This window comes from Biomphalaria glabrata, chromosome 9 (genome assembly GCF_947242115.1).
Source record: "Biomphalaria glabrata chromosome 9, xgBioGlab47.1, whole genome shotgun sequence".
Taxonomy (NCBI): Eukaryota; Metazoa; Mollusca; class Gastropoda; family Planorbidae; genus Biomphalaria; species Biomphalaria glabrata.
The window spans coordinates 16,831,801-16,854,236 of NC_074719.1; the positions used below are offsets into that span (position 1 = coordinate 16,831,801).

At 37.0% G+C, this 22,436-nt stretch overlaps 1 protein-coding gene across 1 annotated transcript in view; it reads left to right on the forward strand.

Annotated features, from left to right (window-relative positions):
- The first annotated feature begins 601 nt into the window (after positions 1 to 601).
- LOC106076157 (uncharacterized) overlaps positions 602 to 22,436 on the forward strand; it is a 28,799-nt gene continuing 6,964 nt past the window's right edge. Inside the window, exons 1-4 of the mRNA XM_056042090.1 lie at positions 602 to 1,281; positions 15,146 to 15,336; positions 18,159 to 18,318; positions 19,188 to 19,270. Of these exons, the coding sequence (XP_055898065.1) occupies positions 885 to 1,281; positions 15,146 to 15,336; positions 18,159 to 18,318; positions 19,188 to 19,270 (831 nt within the window). The 5' untranslated portion in view covers positions 602 to 884. The remainder of the gene's footprint in view (positions 1,282 to 15,145; positions 15,337 to 18,158; positions 18,319 to 19,187; positions 19,271 to 22,436) is intronic.

Consider the following 22,436-nt stretch of genomic DNA (forward strand, 5'->3'; position numbering starts at 1 on the left):
TTCGCTTTATGACGGTCTCCGAGATAGTCGTCTAATGAAAGATTGTTGAATCATACTAATTAGATTGACATTCGCTTTATGACGGTCTCCGAGATAGTCGTCTAATGAAAGATTGTTGAATCATACTAATTAGATTGACATTCGCTTTATGACGGTCTCCGAGATAGTCGTCTAATGAAAGGTTGTTGCATCATACTAATTAGATTGACATTCGCTTTATGACGATCTTCCTGATAGTCGTCTAATGAAAGGTTGTTGCATCATACTAATTAGATTCTATTTCACATTTCAGTTATTTCTGTATGTCAGAACTATGTCAATGACTGTTAAGTCAAATTTTAAAATTTAAATCATTTATATTTTTACAGTCAACTAGACACCTTTTATTACTTTAAGTGCTTGGTCATGGACCCGGGTTCATCGAACCCCTTCGCGCCATGGTTGCTACGCCACTGATACAATATAAACAGAGCATCGAGTTACATTTTCTTAGAGCATTCATTATTCTTTATTTCTAAGATCGCAAGATGCAGCATAGATCTAAATCCCAAATGTAGACTATATGATGCAATTTTACAATTATTAAATATGAAGTATTGTTTGTTTTATAACTTCTGAGCTACTATTTGAATTTTTTTCTGTTGCTTTTCTTCAGTTAGAGCAAAACACATATAAATAAAAACGGTTAATAGTATTAATTCTGGGGAAGGAGCGGCTCTGTATCGGTAAAAAGGCCCATTAAAAAACCCTCCGCCTAGTAAGCGGGGTATCAAAAGACTTGTTAAGGCTATCGATTTCATTCATTTATTATATGCCAGGGACTAACATACGCTGCGTTTTAAGAGTATAGGCAGGCAATTTTTAACCAAAAAGTGAACACAACAATGCAGAAAAACAGATTGCAAAGACCACATATCATCCTAATTGTAATCGTAATGTGTTTAGTGTGTATATTTAAATATTTGGACATACAATGGCTATGGCGCATAGATCTATCCTCGGAATCAGTACAAAGCCAGCACGCAATCAGTGCACAGAGCACGTATCAAAACAGTACAGAGCCACAAAGTCAGGATACAGCCAGTACATACTTGTCAGCGATAGTTTCTACCACTAGCCCGGTGATACCATGTTCAGATGTTTTGAAAAAAATGGTTCAGGGGCGTTGGTCCTATAGAAACTACACTATTCAGGAACTGGAGGAAGTTGAGACTATTGTAAGACGTCTGAGAAGTTTTCATAAAATACCTGACGTTTTGCAAAGACGAGATGGACGCTGTGGTTTGTACATCATTTTTTAATAAATCTTATGGTATATAGCATATTGTCAATATCATCATATGTATCATCATCATCATCCTCAAACTCCATTAGAATGAGGGCTTGAGAGGCTCAAATCCTCTCTTGCAAAAGCCCTGGACAGAAACCCTGCTGTCTTGCTTAGTGCATAAATGTCGCCATACAGGTCGAGAATTTTGGGTTTCCCAGACCTGTCGAGACGGAGATCAGCAAGTCTGGGGCAGTCAAACAGAATATGAGGCACGGTTTCCTCTTCTTCCCCGCAGCGGGGGCACCGTGAATCAAAATTTGGCCCTAGCCGCGAGAAATATGAGCCAACAGGACAGTGGCCTGTCCTGCACTGTGCTATAATAGCTTGCTCAGGCCTGGACAGCCTCCACCACGGGGAAGTGCTGTCAGGGCGCCTCATGCGCTCCCAGACTCCACGGGCTTTTTGGGACTTGTCCCAGCACTCAAACCACTTTTCCATTTCTGTTTTTTGTATTATAGCCAGGGCTTGATGAAAGCTTACAGCCTGATCAGTGGGTGGAATTTGCCTTCCTTGGTGGGCCAAAGAGTCTGCAATTGTGTTGCCAGTCACACCTATGTGACTCGGTACCCACTGCATTATTACAGGGGTGCCATAGCGTTGTTTAATGTTATGTGAAACCATGATGACAGTGTTGATATTGAGGGGCCATGGTCCGGGGCTTTGCAAAGCCTGTAGTACAGATTTTGAGTCAGTTACCACAACAATCTGTGTTGCCCTCAAATGTCCCTCGCCGAGTTGAGAGTCAATGACTTTTAAGGCTTCACAGACTGCCATGGTCTCCGCATCAAAACTGCAAACACTACCACACGGTCCAAAGATTTTGACTGTGTAAGAGCCAAGAAAGTCGATGTAGGCTCCATAGCCTGCTCTTCCAGAATCTATTGATGCCGACCCATCAGTGTATGCAAAAATAGCACTGGGCTTGAAGGTATTAATGGTCTCCAGAGCTAGGATTTGAAGGTCATTAGATGAACGGCTTTGCTTAGTGGCATTAGGGTCTACTAAAATTTCAAGCGTATGTCTGGGGTCGTTGGGCGACACCAAGGGGGAAGGGGATGAAAGCGTTGAATGTTTTGTCGGTTGGTGGAGAGGCCAGCTTCATCAGATAGTCTAGTGGCATGATGCATAAAAGACTGCATCTGGATACGTCTTCTGCATCTCCAACCATCCACTAGTTTTCTAGCTGGGAGGTATTCATCCAGCCTTTTATACCGCTCATAGCAGGTCAGTACTGACCTTTCCCTCCTAAGGTTTAGTGGACCTATATTAGCCATTATTTCAGCCGCATTTACTGGACTTGTCCTAAAGGTTCCACAGACAAATCTTAGTGCTTGGGACTGTATTTTATCAAGTTGTTCAAGAGCAGTCCTAGAGCCATAAATTTGCACACGTAGGCTGTAGTCTATCTGTGATCGGACTGCTCCTAAATACAGGAATCGGATCATGTCTGCTCGGGCTCCCCACTTCGTGGATGCCAGCTTCCGCACAATGCAAAGTTTCCCTGAGGCCTTTCTTACAACATCCTGGATGTGCTCACACATTTTTAGTTTGGGTAGCTTTTACATGCTGAGAGCCACTCCGTTGAGGGAGAGCTGGAAAGGTTGCCCGAGAATACCAGTCCAGAGCGTGAACAGAGAATAGACCGTCTTGGAGGTGTTTATTTCTAGCCTCCATTTTTGTGTATATGAGCAGAGCGTATGGAGATCTTCTTCTAGCACTTTTTCTATGGAGGTTGCGCTCCTTCCGGATTTCCAAAGGACAATATCATCAGCATATAGCAGCTTTTGGCATTTTAGCTGAGCCGGTAGGTCATTTATGAAGGCCGTGAAAAGGGCGCATGACAGGACGGAGCCCTGGGGGAGGCCGTGCTCGAGGGTAATTTCCCCTGAGACTTCTCCGTACATCCTTGTTCTTATTGTACGCTCTTGTAGGAAGTCTCTATTCCAGTAATATATCCGTCCCCGCACCCCCACGGCTCTTATCTTATGAAGCAAACCAGGCCGCCATACTTTATCGTATGCCTGTTTTAAGTCAATGAAGACTTCGTATGTGCTTTCGGTCCTTTGGAATCCATCTGCTACGCTCTGCACAAAGATGTTGACTTGGTCTATAGCGGACATTCCAGCCCTGAAACCAGCCTGTTCTGGAGCTATAAGACGGGCACTCTCAAGGTACCAAACCAGATGCTCATTTAATATTTTTTTAGGCATCTTTCCCACACAAGATGTGAGTGAGATGGGCCTGTAGCCCTCTGCAGTGGAAGCATCTTTTCCTTTTTTTTGGTATAGGAATAATGGTGGCACGTTTCCAGGCCCTGGGCAGATGACCATATGTCCAGGTTCTATTTACGAATGCCAAGAGCACGGCCCTTCCTTTCCCCCTACATGCTTAAGCATTTCGGGGGTGAAACCATCCGGCCCGGGAGCCTTTTTAAGCTGGCATTTCCTTATTAAGCTCGACTATCGAGAAGGGGCAGTTCATCGTTCCCTCAGCACTTTCGGTCTGTGGTTCCTTTCGGTCTTTTTTTTCATCAGCTTTGCGAGCTTTATCAATGGCTTTTGACATTGGGGACTTCTTGGCAGCCTTGTTGATCTTAGCAAAATATTTGTTCAACAAGGTGGCAATTTTCTTCTTCGATGAAATGGTTACCCCACTGGGTGAAGATAATGGGGTTGCTGTTTTCGTACGCCCAGCATTTTCGAGATTTCTCAGAAGACTCCAAGCCTTAGAGCTATCCCTTAGGTTTAACCTTGCAAAGGTGTTGGTCCAACGTTCTCGTTTTCCCTTGTTAACAGACGTTTTGACTAGTAGGCTGAGTCTGTTGTATTTCTGCCTGAGTATTGGATTGTTTGGGTTCTTTTGGACCTTTTTGTATGCCCTTCTCCGAGCCATAACAAGTTTGTTGATTTCAGCAGTCCAAAAGTTTTTGAATTTTTTACAAGGGTAAGTTGAAGGAATAAACTTTTTAGCCATGCCCAGGATAGCTGTTGTTATTTGACGGTACACAAGGTCGACAGAGCTAGACTCTACATGGATTTTTTCAAGGGCATTGTCGAAAGCTGTCTCGTATCCTTTCCAATTAGCCTTACTATAACACCACTTTCGTGGTTCTTTAGTGGTCTTGGTGTTCATTTTAGAAAGAGTGGCAGTCAGTAATATTGTAAGGTGGTCACTACCAATATCGCCTAGTACTTGATAAGTTATGACAGATTCCAAGTTAGCAGAGACTAAAGAAAGATCTGGTCGTGATAGTGAACCATTGCTAGCATGCAGAAGAGTAGGAGGAGAGTGTTTATTTTGCACAAGATAAAGGTTAGTAGAATTGCACAGGTCATGAACTTTTTTACCAGACTGATCAGTGTCATCTTGTTTTGGTGGATTATAAACATTGATGCACTTGAAGCGTCTATAATTTTTCCAAACTTCTAATACCAAAGTGTTTGTCCTCCCCTGACTCAAGTCTGTGGACACTTTCTTGGCGACCAGAGCATTAGCCACCAATGTGACCAGGCCTCGGCAATCCCCACAGAAACAGCGGAAAACAGAGTACCCGGGTATTGAGACACTTCTTTTTTCACCAGCAGACATTCTTGTAGTAAGGCAACATCCACACACTCTTTGTGGAGCAGGTTGGTTATTTCAAGTGTCTTTGGAATAAGTCCTCGGACGTTACATTGAAGGACTTTGAAAGTTTTAGTATCAGATTTGGAAATTTGGGGATCATGTTGCTTGATCTTTCCACCTAAATTAGTGTGGGGGGTACTTACTTACCTAGTATGAGGTGTTGGTGTTGGGTTAATTTTTTCTGAGACTTTTGGTTTTTTAATTGTAGTGTTTGTTTGGGGGAAAAAAGATGTTATCAGGGTTTGTGTGTTGGGAAGAACGGTAGCTCTTTTTTCACAACGTGGCCCGTTCTCCCTATGTACCAACGTTGCGAGGCGATTAGTAGCACATTTTTCGATGCCAGGCCTAATGCCCTTTACCTGGCCAGCGGAGACTGTTAGGGTCTGCTCAGACCCGCTTTTCTTTGTAATTTTACTCGACATTGGTATGTGTTCCTCCAGGGGGAGGAGATTTGGGTTGCCCCTTAGAGCGAGCAGTGAAACACAGTCCAGACATGAAAATTGAACTATGAATCGATCGTAAGATCAGTTAATTCAACCACTCGCTCGTATGGGCAGGGTTTAATCCACGAAAGTGGAGTGAGGCAGGAGACCTTTTTTTAAAGCCATCAGTTTAGGGCCCGCAAATTTTGACGGCTTGACCCTCCACTAGTCTCCAGGGCGGCGGCTGATCAGTTCAGCATTAGCTAAAGCCCCGACAGACACAAATCCCTACACCAGACGAGCGTGCAGGGGTTATGTTGATCAGAGCTTAGCATTACCCAGACCTCACCAGCAGAACTCTGCACCAGGAGAGCATGAGAGCCTGCTAGGAAAGTTGGGGCTCCCGCAACGTTAGCCTTTTTCAGACCACCCTGAGAGCAAGGGTGGACTTACTCCAGTTACCAGGGGACACCACGAGGAGGTCGGCGGGCACTGTCCCCCATATATGTATAACTAAGCCTGACAGCTTATTCTTAGCGAGTCATTGGCATAGTTGGTTCCTTGGTGTCTTTTTAGGAAAGTGTCATGTAATTAGAACAAAGACATAGTCCACTTGTTTAGACATTTCCAATCAACATTAGAACTGGATAAACATTTTCTCGAGAATGACTCGCGGGAGCAGAGGGATAATATGGATTTAAACGCTTAACCTACAGCTCAGTTCTCAGCACTAGCGGATCCAGAACTTAAGAGTTTGGGGGGGAGGGCGATTTTTTTCCAAACCTTAATCCTAACGCCCAGTAAACCCTACTCTCAGGCCATTTGCTAGTTTATTTTTTGCCACGTGACATTGGAATCTTCCTTTTTAAAATGTATTCATCATGATGCCGTTGATAGTAACCGAGTGCTTCAGTTGCAGTTAAATCTACGTAGTTTTCTGTTGACACAGATGTTACTAGAATAACATGCACATTAAACCATCGACTTTTGCTTTCCCCTAAATATGGTCATCTATATTATAAAGTAGAATGTGAGGGGTATGTATGTATGTATGTATGTATGTATGTATGTATGTTACTTATAGACATCAAAACCGCTTGACCAATCTTGATAAAACTAGGCAGGAATGTTCCTTGGGTACCAACTTAGACCGTAGTGTATGTATTGTAGCCCTAAAACAAACTTAAGACCCTCAAAAAAAAAAAAGTTCTCCGACTCTATTACAGCTATAGTATTTTATGGATCTGGGCCATGTCTACAGTGTTGACATGAGAAAAGATAGAAAGGATTTAGACCTAGATCTAATTTTAAGAAATACACTTTGCGCAGATAGTTTTTTACTTTGACACATGAAAATACAAAAGAAGATCCATTGATTTCATTATATAATAAAATTAACCTTCAATTTTGTGTTTCAAAAGCATTTTTTACATAAATTAGTTCCTGATATCTGTGACTACAGATTTCCTGACGAACATTCTTTCATTAGACAATACCGTAATGAATCGCGTACTAAAAATTAATTCGTTTAATTGTTTACTTTATAATCCCATCCCTAGATCTAAAACTCTAATTCAACTCTAAGATGATAAAACTTCTCTTCGCACAGATAGTTTTATACTTTAACACATAAACATATTAATTAAAGTCCATTCATTTCATATTTTGATCAAATAAACATTCAAATTTGGTTTTCTAAAGCTACATTCGCTCACGAAAGCTGCGAAGCCGAGTTGAGATAAGCCTAGATCTATATTCATTCATGAATCGCGTACTAAAAATTATTTCGTTTAATTGTTCACTTTATAATCCCATTTATTTAACAAAGCTATCGCTCTTTTCGTTTTTAATAGATAAGAATGTATCGACTTCGGGTAAACCATTTTCGCAAAACTAATTTTATTTTCGTAGCGAAAGAGAAATAACGTGAAAGGATCATTAGCTACGTTTAACATACATCTAAATCCAATCCACTAGATTATTCAAAAGCAAATGTTTTAATTTAAAAAAATGGATTTAAGCCTATTAGCTATTTTGATTTGATAGCTTCATTCACACTATTTTTACATTGACACATTCGCTTTACTTATTACATTATTATTTCGTTTAATTGTTTACAAAACACTCTCAGTGACTATATCGACAGTAATGCGCAAATATAGACCCGCGGGTCGCGGGTAACATATGTCTAGTATACCCATAAATGAGGTGAGATACCCATAAATGAGGTGAGATACCCATAAATGAGGTGAGATACTCATAAATGAGGTGAGATACCCATAAATGAGGTGAGATACCCATAAATGAGGTGAGATACCCATAAATAACGCCAGATTCCCATAAATCTGAAGTTGAACACGACCTGAAGAAAGGGGAAGTTCGAATCTTCGTTGAATTCTTTACGTAGGCTATGTCTAGTCCAGAGGTCGGCAACCTGCTGCTCGCGAGCCACATGCCGCTCTTTGGATATTAAGCTGCGGCTCTTTAGTTCCACATGCAAATATTATTTATTTTACCGAAAAAGAAAACCCATTGAAAATCGTTCGGATTCGATTAACGAGGATTAGGCCCCTATTCTATCACTCAGCCACTTGTACTCGCTTTTCAGCGCACCCCTCCCCCATGTCTTGAAGTGTAACATATTTGCAGGTGGAAGATATTCAACTTTCTTCTGCCTTATCACTTGATATAGATGAGTGTTGCGACTTGAAAGACACACAACTAGTTGGCCTTGTTGTCAGATATATGTCTTCTAGGATTGCTATCGCTCTCGTGACAAACTAGAGGAGAAGATACAGCTAATGTCGTTCGAAAATACCTTGAAGACAATGTAATCGCTAAGAATAAAATCGTTTAAATAAAAAAAGGGGCAACTACGATTCTTTGGCGCAAAATAAACCATGAAATTCTTACGTTTCACTGAATAATACACCAAGAAGCGCTTTGTGACCAAACATTTACGGCCAAAATAGTTAAGGTCATGAATTTGATAATCAAGATTTTTAACAACATCTTATCAAAAGCACTCTACCATCGTCAGTTGAAAGAACTCCTAAACAAAAAGGAGACACATTGTCCCGACCTCCTTCTTCCCAATAAAGTGCGATGGCTTTCCAAAGGTAAGGTGTTAAAACGTTTTGCTTTGTGCTTGAATGAATTAAATACATCCCTAAATGATAAAGGCATTAATCACCCAGAATTAGAGAAAGACAAATGGTGGCAAGTATTTTATTTTATGGTGGATATAACATTGAAATTAAACGCGCTGAATCTAAAACTGCAAGGAAAGGAAAACCCAGCCTATGTTTTGGTAGAGGAATTGGTTTGTTTTGAAGAAAAATTAATTCTTCTTGCAGAAGATATTCAGAGCGGTCAATAGCTTCATTTTGAATTTGTAAAGCAATATTGCGATAAAACCAGTGCAACTGTGGGCATGAGCTACCTCAGCACAGTTATAAAGAAAAATTAAAGATGAATTTATTGACAGATTCGAGCGTTTCAAAACAAACAAAACGATTTTTGCATTTATAAAAAATCCTCTCAACACAAATAGTAACTAAATCTACATTGAGCCATTTGGAATTGATACTAGATCTCTAGACATGCAATTGATCGATTTAAAAAGTAAAACTTTGTGAAGTGGATAATTAACAGAATTGAAAATCAAGTTGGAAGAGTTGGAGGTCCAGAAATTATGTAACGCAACAAAAGTGGACAGCTTTAAAAGAAATGCCTCGAGATTAGGCTCTAATATTCAACTCATGGAACAGTCTTCTAGATTGCTGCAGTCAAGTGAAAAAGTTGGCATTTAGAAGGCTGACTATCTTCTGATTGGCATATTCATGCGAGCAAGTGTTTTCTTGCATAATTATAATTAAAAGTAAATTAAGAATCCAATTAACAACTGAAAATTTATAGTCGTGTTTAAAACTAAAAACATGTAATTTAGCCAAATTTATCCAAACTTTCTAAAACCATGCAAAGCCAAAGCTCCCATTGAATTTGTTTGCTCAATTGTTTGTTATTGAAGTGCATGTTAGTGTTTTATGTGAATGTTTAATTGTTGAAATTTAATACTTGTAAAGTAAATGATTATCTAATTATACCATCTATATATATATATATTATATATATAATTTGTTGTGAAAAATACTATTTATATAAAAATAAAAAGATACTTTTTTCTTATGAATAAATAGATTCCTTTTTTTTTTATATCAAAAAACTTTATTTATGCTAGTACTATTTATTGTTGGCAAGAAAAAAATCTTGTGGCTCTTTAAAAACGTTGAAATTTTGTAAGTTGTACTTTTTGGCTCTTCCGACTTTAAAGGTTGCCGACCCCTGATCTAGTCGCCTTTTGTTCAATAAAGTAAAGTTTATTAATAGTTGTTCTGACACACTTGCTATTCAACAGCTGATTAGCTGCCTGGTGGGGGAGTGGCTTCCGAACCGAGTGGGATTTTCTTCTTCAATTTTTAGGACGCCCTATTGTGTAACCAATCTAACCTGACAAGCCAAAGTAAAGGCGGTTAGCCGGTTTGTTGGCCACAAGACACCCCGTTAAACGTCGGCCATAGAAAGATTATATATCAGAAAGAGGTACCTTAACTTGTACATGTAAACGTCTCGTGAGATGACAGTCGAATCTTTCAGTCGGGCAGATTAAATTGTGATTTGAAATTGTAAAAGATCAAATATGAAGTGTAAGTCAATCTCATTCAATCAACATTTATGTTCTAAACCTTTTTTTTTTTTTTTTACAATACCTCTATTGAAGTCCCATTATCCGACTGGGTGGGGAAAACCTTCTGGGCATAACCTGGGTGGACACTGTTCTCGAAAACGGCTGTAACAATTTTCATAAAAATTAGACACTTGATGTACATCGTTGGGAAAAAAAATCTAGCTCGTTGGCCAAACTGGGAAAACTCGAGTTGGACCGTGATCATTTTTCAAAGTATTAAAAGAAAATAATTTAAATTTGGCTTGAGAACAAGAAAATCTTTCTCTTGAACAGACTCTACGTCTTCGGGTATTTCCGCATATAGGCTTATTCCCATAGACATAAATAAATATAGACTGACCGATAATAGAGTTTTATGAAACGAAAATTTGTGACTTGCATTTCTGTGTACTTTATTTATGTCTAGGAGTTTTGTTTAATCTCTAAGACTGAAGATCATGCAATTTTTCAGAATTCGGAAATCCGAATACAATAGATATACATGTTTTCAAGTTACATGAAGTTATTTCCATTTTCCAGTCTATATTTATTTATGTCTATGCCATAGACATATATATATAGACTGGACGATAAAGTAAAAATTATTATGGGAAACATTTGGGAAAAGATAAGTTTGTATGAGTTATACAGCAGTTATGAGCAGTGTAAAATTAAAAGTATTTATAGTTGTTGTTTTTTTCAGTCATAACCTTTATAATTGATAGAACCCCTTCTGTATTATTATATCTCTAATCGTGCCTAATTATAAATAGTTTTAAATACTAGATTTAGATCTAGTCTATATAAATACTATAGTAAAAAAAATACTACTTTTACTAGTACTATACTACTATACTATACTATAAACTATAATTGTAATCTGTATAGTCTAGTCTATAGTCTATAGTTAGTATATAAATAGTCTAGGACTAGATTCAAGATTGTCACTAGATCTATAATCTATACTTATACTAGATCTAGTCTATAGTCTGCATGCATAGATGATAGACTGACTAGTTTAATAGTTAGTAGTAAAAAGTATGAAAAGTATTAGACCTAGTTATTACAAATATTAGTCATATTTATTAGATTTAGATCTATCAATATTAAATTAGTCACAGTCACAGTGATACTGAATTATTCTGACTTACTGAAACTAAAAGTTACTGTGTATAATATTCAATTTTTTTTCAACCTTTAGAATTTATCCTTGGCCTATCGTACTATGAACATTAGAGCACGTTCTGCTCATTTTCTTTGACTTTTTTGACTAAAAACTAATTCTAACAATTTGAATCGATAAGACGACCGCCATACATTTATAAAGAAGCCATGTCAACAAACATAGATCCACATCACAAACCTATATATATTTGCCTATGTCTATGATTATGAAACAAAGGCAAAATATTGGGAATATGGCAGTTTTGTACTTTTCAAAACTAAAGATCATAATTATATATTGGCTGAAATGTTAGTCCTAGAATTTATAGCTCAATTGCAGAAATTTTTTTTCAACATAGATAGAGTACATAAAACATATTTGACTTCCCCCAAATAAAAATAACTTCCTACTTCCAGTCTATATTTATTTATGTCTATGCTTATTCCATAGACTTGTACCGGAAATAAATTCTTATCCTCGATTGATCGATTCACAGACATATCTATATATAGAATTGTATGTACGTAAACTCTTTTTTTCTTAGAAAAGTATTGATCTTTAGTTTTCAAAGTTTAGAAATAATGCAAAATCATTTCTCGGATATTCACGCAAATATATGAAACAAAGCCATTTCCTGTTTGTTTCCTTTGAGATAATGTTTCAAAAATCCTAGATCGAAATAATTCATGTTGATTTAAATCATCTTATGTACATTTAAATAAATTGATTACCTAGATCTTTCTAGATTATGTATCTAAAAATTGCAAAACAATAATTAGGAGACGAGAGTAACTCTTATTTTGATGTTCAGTTACTAGATCTAGATGTAAAAATTAAATTAGCCTATATGTTACATAGGTTAGGGTTGAAAAAAACTTTACTTCTTTTAACTACTTTACAAAACAACGCCTTGATCCAACTTTCTAAAAATTTTCACATTTTTTTGTAATGATAAAAAATCTCCATGTCCAGTCTAGATATAGTATAGATAAGTCTATGCCTTATTCATTCAAGATTTAAATAAATTAATGTTCAGGAGCATTTTGCGCACCGCACCGTCTTCTAAGTCTAGATCTAAAGGCCTCTCATTAGGATATTATAAATTCTAGATTAATAGGCCTATCATTAGGATATTATAAAGTCTAGATCTAGAGGCCTATCATTAGGATATTATAAAGTCTAGATCTAGAGGCCTATCATTAGGATATTATAAAGTCTAGATCTATAGGCCTATCATTAGGATATTATAAAGTTTAGATCTAAAGGCCTCTCATTAGGATATTATAAAGTCTAGATCTATAGGCCTATCATTAGGATATTATAAAGTCTAGATCTAAAGGCCTCTCATTAGGATATTATAAAGTCTAGATCTATAGACCTATCATTAGGATATTATAAAGTCTAGATCTAAAGGCCTATCATTAGGATATTATAAAGTCTAGATCTATAGGCCTATCATTAGAATATTATAAAGTCTAGATCTATAGACCTATCATTAGGATATTAGTACCTGGATGACCGATCCTAGCTCGGTTAAATAGTTTCCTAAGTCATTTTGGGAATATTTTTGTAATTACGAAAATGAACGATCATATAAATACTACTAATCTGACCTACATACACAGCTCACATTCGTCTTATAGTTTTACAATCCATTTTTTGTGTAAAACTATTGTAGGTCTACTATTACTGGCTTAGAAGAAAGTCTTTGCAGTGTAACTTCTTAGATGGTTGCGTTCAAACGTTTAATTATGGAATTAGTATACATTCATTATGTCTTTAGTACGAAACATCAAGTGAAGCAAATCTCTACGTTATAGGGTAAAACAGGCACTTTGTGACAAAGTAAAATGGCGCATTTTTTCTTAATAGACTTAAATCATTGCATTAGTTTTCTAAAGAAACGTTTCCATGGGACACCTCTGTTACGCCAAACAATATGCTCGTTACCCATACGGGATACGTGCCCTGCCCAGCCTGACTGTTGGACTATAAGAAGTTCATACCATCCATCCATCCCAGTGGTGCTACAGCCCGTGGAGGGATATGGCCTGCTTATACACATCCCTCCATTCAGATCTCAACTGGGTCTTCCATCTCCAAGCCCTAACCCCAAGCTTTTTACCGAGGTGTATAGTTCAATAAAAAGAGGCTGCAGCGTACGCAAACTCGTTGGCCGCTGGCTAGATATCATGTTCAGTGTGAGCACGTAAGGCGTAGAGAAGCTGTGTTAGGACCATTTCCTTTGTTTTGGTACGGACAGTAGACACAAAGCACGAACTTATGGTAATAATTCAACAGCAAAAAAATAATAATAAGGTTTGTCTTCGATTCCTAAGATTAATGAGGATTGCAAAATTTCCCATGGCTACGCAGCCCCTGCTGTGACCTACAAATTTTGCCACATCCAGGGCAAGCATAACCATTGTCAAACAGTGGTCGATTAAGATTTTCTTTTCGCGTCTGCCTCTGTTCTCGGCAGCAGATTTTCTTTGGTCTCAAATGTGTATCCGGGGCTTTGAATAGAGGTAATTCTTTAAGTCCGTCAGTTACGCTGGACAGAGCGGTATCCTGTATGGAAGACGAATCTCAGACGAACGCATGCCAAAGGCAGTCTTTTTTTGGTGAGCTAAAAAAGTATACGACGTAATACCGAAACGCTTAAGAGACCAGTTTAGGCGCCAACTTGCTTTAGCTGAAATAGAACAGCTGAAGGTCACCAGCAAAATAAACAACAAAGTACAAGGTATCTACACCGCTCTAGGCAATTCAAGTGTTATCAATTTATAAAGCCTTCAAAACACAATAACTAATCATACATCGGCACATTTAATTTCATTACTTCTCTTTCATAGTTCTATAATAAATCAATCTACAGTAAGATGGTGTGCAAATGTTTAATTAGGTCTATTGATCCTTTAGAACTCGTTCTTGTTTGCAAAGAAATATTTTAGTGTACTGCGGTAAGCCTAGTGACGTAGGCAGCGTTTTTCCCGTTCACGTCACGGAAAATTTTCATTCATAAAACATTCTAGCCAAAATTAATTTTTCGATAATGAGGCATTTTCAAACCGATATAACGGTCGACCTCGAGTTTTCCCGATGTGGCCAATGAGTTGAGAATTTTTTTCTCACTATTATGCATATACCGTGAACTTTTAAAGAAAATCGTTAGAGCCGTTTTCGAAATAAAATTTATAAATATATATACATACATACATACATACAAGAATTGCTCGCTTAAGAGTATAGGATAAAGTCTAGATCTAAAGGCCTCTCATTAGGATATTATAAAGTCTAGATCTATAGGCATCTGCCGCCTCTCATTAGGATATAATAAAGTCTAGATCTAAAGGCCTATCATTAGGACATTATAAAGTCTAGATCTAAAGGCCTATCATTAGGGTATTATAAAGTCTAGATCTAAAGGCATATCATTAGGATATTATAAAGTCTAGATCTAAAGGCCTATCATTAGGATATTATAAAGTCTAGATCTAAAGGCCTATCATTAGGATATTATAAAGTCTAGATCTAAAGGCCTATCATTAGGGTATTATACAGTCTAGATCTAAAGGCCTATCATTAGGATATTATGAAGTCTAGATCTAAATGCCTATCATTAGGATATTATAAAGTCTAGATCTATAGGCCTATCATTATGCTGGGGATAAGGGCAGATAATTGTAAAAGTTACCTCTTTGTTCTCTTTGTTGTTTTTCCTATGATATGCATGCGTCATTAAAACTAGTTGATTGTTGTCCAGCTCAAAGTTTCCATTATGTACGTGTTCATGGATATAGAATTATCCTATTTTCCACCGTGACCTTGGTATTAGCCGTCAACCTTGTTTTTTTTTTTTTATTCTTTCTTGAAAGGCAATGTGAATTATGAAGGCCTGGAGTGGTTCAGAGCTCTCTGTAATCCGAAAGGGTCAACACCGTGCTGCTATAACAATACTTGTGTGAATAGAACTGTAAATGAATGTCAATGCGAAGGTTGTTTTGATTTTAGAGCCAAGATATACGCTGAGTTGGCAGAATGGATACCAGACGATCATAGTTGTAAGGTAACGGAAATTGAGACATACAATTTTTTGAGAATCTTTACATGATCTATCGACTGTCTCTTTTCATTTCTCTGTCTTGCCGAGACTAGAATCTATTTCAATGACAGGCCCATTCATTTTTTGACGTAGTCTTCACATCTCTTTCTTCACATCTCTTTCTTCACCTCTCTTTCTCCACCTCTCTTTCTTCACCTCTCTTTCTTTACATCTCTTTCTTCACCTCTCTTTCTTCACATCTCTTTCTTTACATCTCTTTCTTTACATCTCTTTCTTCACATCTGTCTTTTCCTCTAGACCAAGATCTAGAATTTAGCACTAACATAGTTGTCAGAATAAATGTAAGAGATTAATGACAGACCTGTTGGATAATGGGGCGCGTTGGTTGAGTGGTTAAGCACTTGGCATCCAAACCTGTGGTCCTAGGTTCGAATCTAGGTGATGCCTGGGATTTTGAAATTCGGGATTTTTGTATAGCTCCCCTTAGTCCACCCAGCTCTAATGGGTACCTGACTAAAGTTAGAGAAAGTAAAGGAGGTTGGTCGTTGTACTGGCCACGTGACACCCAGCTCTAATGGGTACCTGACTAAAGTTAGAGAAAGTAAAGGAGGTTGGTCGTTGTACTGGCCACGTGACACCCAGCTCTAATGGGTACCTGACTAAAGTTAGAGAAAGTAAAGGAGGTTGGTCGTTGTACTGGCCACGTGACACCCAGCTCTAATGGGTACCTGACTAAAGTTAGAGAAAGTAAAGGAGGTTGGTCGTTGTACTGGCCACGTGACACCCAGCTCTAATGGGTACCTGACTAAAGTTAGAGAAAGTAAAGGAGGTTGGTCGTTGTACTGGCCACGTGACACCCTGCTCGTTAACCGTTGGCCAAAGAAACAGATGACCTTAACGTCATTTGCCCTAAAGATCGCAAGATCTGAAAGGGAAACTTTGTTGGATTATTCAATGGGTTTTCGGGGATGGGTGTTGGTGTTACTTTAAATATTCATGTCTTCTTCACAGGCAATAATGAATGTAGTGTTGAAGCCGGGGGGGGGGGGCATTTAAAAGGGGTTAAATAAAGGATTACAATTAATTAAAAACAAATTACTATTTGCCAAAAAAGTAAATGTGTGGGGAACGGCAGGGGGTGAAGTAAATGTGTGGGTGAACGGCATTCGATTAACGCATTCTTTTCCACAAAAGATAACAATAGAACCGAATTTCGACGGGTCAGAAACGTGTAAGTTTTTTTTCGTTTCTTTTTTTTTTCGAACATTTTTTTCGCATTTTTCGGCTGGCATAAATGTCGTGATTAAGCATTTTACTCTTGTATCATGCTCGGAATAAGTCAATGCATCTCCGGATTTACGACATTGCTTCTATCAAGGGCCTTACCCTCCACAAACTCAAACATATACACTTTTTAAAACCAAAATATGCGTATTAAATATTTTTTTTTAAAAAGGAAGGTGAGATTATATTTACCAAAAACTCAATTTCTGTCTTCTAAAATATGGCAAGTTTTTAGATATGATATAACTAATTTCATTCTTATACGTAAATCTTCATTAAAGCTTTCAAAGAAATTGTAGGGGCTTCCACATGCTTAAATCAGGCCCTGCATACATCTGTAGATACTATATTAATATTAATTGATTAAATTCTTTCTACGCAAGCCTAGTAAACTTACAGAATGTAGAAATAGGGATTTATGAAGAAAGGTATTTATATTTCTTAGTCCTCACAAAAATCCAGCCTAGAGCCACCATTAACTCCGGCGCTGCTTCATGCATTAGCTTATATACAATATAAAGAAAGATTTTAATAGCGGCCCCCGAAAGGGGAATAGACGCTATTAGTTTTGTATGGTCTGTCTGTTCGTCCGTTCGTCAATGCGTCCCGTTTAGATCTCGTAAACTAGATATTTTAGACCATTCAAAGTTCTGATGCAACGGCTACTTTTGTTCTTTTCTGAAAGCGAAAAATTTAATTTTTTAAATCAACTATGCAAGCAGTTTTTTTCATAAAATACAAAATTTTTACAACTATTCACTATTAATAGTTATATGTACTAGGGGCTTTTTAGAAAGGGAAATTACCATTTATCATATTTTTAACACATTTATGCAAACGGTTTTTGATTTTTGTAAAAAAAAATGTTTTTATAATTGTATCGATAAGTAAAATAAATTCTGTCATACTAACTAATATATTTACAAAAAAAAATGTTTACTTTTGATTTTTTTAGAGAATTTTTTTTATTTATTATGCATATAACATAATTTAAAACAATAATTAATTAGTGTCTTTTTTTATATTAACGCGTGCACTGTGGTACCCACAGAAGGACATCAATTATGTAACTAAAGGATTTTTTCAATTTTTTTTTAACGAACATTCTATTCTTCCTATGATTAGGTTTAGGTTTTGAATGAGAGTTTTGAATAAGCGATTGATTTTTACAAAACTATTCAATCAATAAGATAATCATTATATGAAATCAGTTAGGCCAGGTTCACATCTAACTTCACCTTCACTTTCACCTATCCCTTGGTCTTCTGGACTGTTGGGGCACCACACAAGATCTGTTAACCTTCTTTCTCCATTCTTTTCTGTCGTTTGCATTTGATAGAATTTCATTATGATATTCTTCTGCAAATATTGAAATAGCCTTTTTACCTGCCTGGGTGGACCACTTCGGGGGCCAATTTTGAGTTTGTGTTTCCACACAAACTGTATTTGTAACCTTGATATTATTAGCTTAATTGTCTCCAAACATAGCAGCATATGCCCAGCATGTGTACATTAGCATTGTTTGTGTTTCTTTGGACTAGATACGTAAATTCCAAAGTAAAGATGAAGTGTGTCGTGTCTTGGGAAACACAACCATCTACTTCATTGGTGATTCCTTCATGAGACAGTTGTACATCTCGGTACTAGGATTCTTTGAAGATGAGGACTCTAAAAATATTTTTGTGGATAACACCTCACCAGGTAGAGCCTACAGGTTTCTATTAAGAATAAAATGACAAGAAAATTTAATACGCTTAAATGTATTCGAAGTGTGCTTTAATTTTGCATAGCTTTCATAAGTATTAAAATCAAACAGTGATGCCCAACCTAATACGACCTGCGGGCCATTTTAATTTCCAACACTCGTCTCGTGGGCCAGATGACCGAAAAGTTAAAAAAATTAAATGAAATTGTTCTGAAACTATTTTACCAGAGCCCCCTAGATCTAGTACTACATTCATGTGATATCTGAATATTATATTTTTGTATGCGTTAGAAAATAGCTTTATTTCTTTACTTAAAATGTTAACAACAGTGTAGGTACCTCTAAAACCCATTCATTTCCTTTTCTTTTTGGCGAATTTTTCCAATCCATCCTCCAATCTCTAGTTGTAGTTAATCAATTTTTAAATCGTGGTTCAAACCAAAGATGCCCCATATTTATTTTATAATACCGATATATATGTATGTTGTTGTTCTTCAAACAGACACACTTTCGTTATAAAACAAAGATGTTGGCTTATTATCCTGTTCCACAAAAAAAGTAAAGATCTGCCAACTTCTCCTGGTAGAATCTACATTCACAGTCCCTGTTCAGAAACGCACAAACGTTAAAGGTCATGGAATCAGTCCATCAGAAAAAATAGCAGAGCCCTAAAGTAGATAAAGATACATTTTTCAACCTTTTTTTTTTTGGAGAGTGGATTTTCTCCACTTTGTGCCGACGTTTCGGCGGGCCGGAAGGAACCACGTCACGGGCCGGATCTGGCACGCGGGCCGTATTTTGGGCATCACTGCCATAAAAGTATCATGATATGCGCTTGAACTTACAAATATATGTTTTCTTTCAGCTATCATCCAGAAGTGTGATAAACATTATCGCTACATAGCTGAGTGTCGCCACTCCATAAAACATGATTTTTCAGAATGCAACGTAAGCCCTAGTTTACAAACATACTGTAGATATGTCTAAGGGCATTAGCGTGCTTGAGTTTTAGAAGAAAACATATCCTCATTGTAAAACTTTTACCTTATGTTATCATATCTACTCTTATCTTATAAATTAGAAACGTTTCTTCTCAACAGAAACAAATTATGTCTTTACGCGTGTCCATGTGTCAGTCTAGTCGTGCATATTAACTCTTTCTCTCCTAACTGATGATACCAGCGTTGATTCCATCAGAATGTGGTAAATAATTACGGAGAGAAAGAGTTAATTAGAGACTCACGCTCTGTTAATTCATTGGTTTTCTTGGCTGATTTAGGCAATAGTACTGGGAAAGAAAGAACACTTGTATGAATTCGCACATGGAATAAGAAATGTTTCTTTATCTTCTTTATCTGTTATTGTATTTGTTGGTTTTAGTGTTGGTATTTTATATATTCTTGCTGCTTTAATTTCTAGTCTTCTGTCCTGGAGTGTCGCTAAGCCTAGTGATATTAGTAATGGTGTTATTCTAGTCCAGAGTTTCTCTGTGACTCAATACTTTTCATAAAACTTTCCCCATCAAAACAATTTCTCGACATAAAAGAATTATTTAAGAAACATTTCCGAAAAGTTTTAATGAGCAGTTAATACCTAAATTTGGATTCTAAACATATTGTAAATATGCACACACAAAAATTCAAAATGTTGTAGTCTAATTGTGTGTTTTAATATCTTAGCTTTTTTTTTCATTACATTCTATAAACCCTCCCGGACCCCGCCGTGAAAGCCTACACCACTACCAAAGGTCAAAAGGTAAAAGCTAGCTTAGTGGGGTCTTTCCTGAACAATAAGTAATGTAATATAATAGTATATTTAGTATAATATAGTAAAAGATAGTACTATAATCTTGTAATATAATCTTGAAATATGAGGAAATCTTTTGTGTCCTGAAAGGACAGTTGACAAATGATTAACTTCATTCATCTGGAAGTCTCAGATGTTTGTTGTGTTGTTACCTTCACTTGTTAGGTCAACAATGCTGAGTTGTGCTGACTGTCCAGTCAATCGATAGAGATTCTAAATCATTCATTCTTCACCTTTTGATCACACTTAATCAATATTTGTATCCAATCGGACACCTATAAAAAAAAGATAATAATGTTATCAAATAGTTGTATTGCATTCGTCTTGTCAATAGTAACGTTGAAGACAGAAGCAGTGTCTAGTGGCACTCCTACACATGCCAGTCAGGAGGAGGAGGAGGACACTTGTCATTTCTTCCTCTCATTTTTCTTTCCTTCTACTTTTCTTCTTTCTCTCTCTGTCATGAAATTCAAGCTACAATTATGAACGAAACTCTGTGGAGGCGCATTCGCTGTATTTGACTGCCTCATGTACGTAATCGCTGAATGGTAAATAAAGGACAGTTGATTTCATCAGAAGCATTTGTATTGGGGTGGTGGGGGGGATGGGAGAGAGAGGTGAAAAGTTAATATTGTACCAGTGTTGCTGATAATCAGTGTTGCCAATTCGGGGACCTGTGGTTTATGCCCTGGCTGCATCTTGTCTAAATCTCTCCATGACAGTAACAGTATTCGCCCTTTTTATTGTTCTCTTCATGAAATAGTTTATAAAACCAAACCTACCAGTTATCGTGTGTTTAGTCCATTATTTATTGTTTCAGCCCTTAGTATCTCATTTGTATTTTTCATATAGTCTTGATGGTACTTAGCTACAATATTACATAAATGTGTTTTTTTAAACTCGTAGATAATTGCTAATGGCTATTTCACTGTTAAACATTGAAACTATGGAAGTATAAAATTAATTTGTAGCTATAAATGTAGAGAGAGGCGGCGTAAGGCATACATAGGGTAGCCGATCTCCCACATCTAGCGGTTCGAGGTGCCTCGCGCCTCGACAGTTAACCATTTTTCATTACGGGCGTAATCACTTTAATCCGTTAATTCAAGTTCTATTCAAAATAACTAATCAACAACAGATGAAGTGATTCCTAGGGTAGAACAGGCTAAAATATAATTCTTATTTGCTCAAATGCACTAGAAACTGAAGCTCAGCAAATGCCAGTTATCTTAAGATTTTGTCATCAAACAGCACAATAAGAGAAAATTTTGTCAGATAATATTCAACACAACACCGGAAGTGGTTATAAAATAGGTGTAATACTGAAAACTGTTGAGTCCACATGTAAGACAATGAATCAAAACTGGTAGGCGTTAACAGGGGAGTTAAAGTTCATGTATTGTAGATGAATGCCAAGTTAAAAAGTAATCCAAAAAAGGAAATAGTCCTACGAGTGGATGAGAGCAGTAACTTTCAACCTGTCGAATATTATAAAAAAATTACAAAGCCTGATAACTAATTAATAGAATGTCATTACAGATGTTAAGTAGATTCTTTAAGGGCAATGTCGAAATTACACTACAGGAACCTACACACAAAAAAGTTAGTCCTACGTACAAACTAATCTATGTTACTTTTCTAACCCACAGTCCTCAGGCGGCCTCAGCCCTTTATTATTACAATGAAACCCTTAAATTTTTAAAGCATTTTACCAATGGATAAACGCTATACCAACGGCCTCACCGAAGGTCTCAATTGAATGCCCCGTTCCCTTTTTTTTTGGGGGGGGGGTGCAATATTATGTTGTTTTTGTTTTTTATTGTAATCATTAATTTTACCCATTGTGAATGCCCCCCCCCCCGGCTTCAATACAACATTCATTATAGCCTGTGACTTACAGAACACATGAAGACATCATCAAAAACACATTTGAAAATCCAAGAGGTCTGTAAAAAATCCTCTCGCATTCATTCTGAGAATTCTGTGACTTCTAAATCTTTATATAGAAGAAAAGACAGTAATAGTATTATCTACACACACAAACACACACTCGCGAAATTTTAATAGCCTTTGATCTCTAGATAAAAAATACTTTAAAAAAAAAAAGACTATTCCTCCTTTACACAGCTGACCAACATTTGTAAGAGCAATTATTTCGCTCTAATAACTAATGAATGATAGATTTAAATAAAATATAATTTTTTTTACGCCTTCCCTATTCCCCTTCCTGTTTAAACAAATGTATAAATCTACTCAGAGTTGATACTATTCTAATCATAGGCCTAGAGATCAAGATTTAGAGAAACAG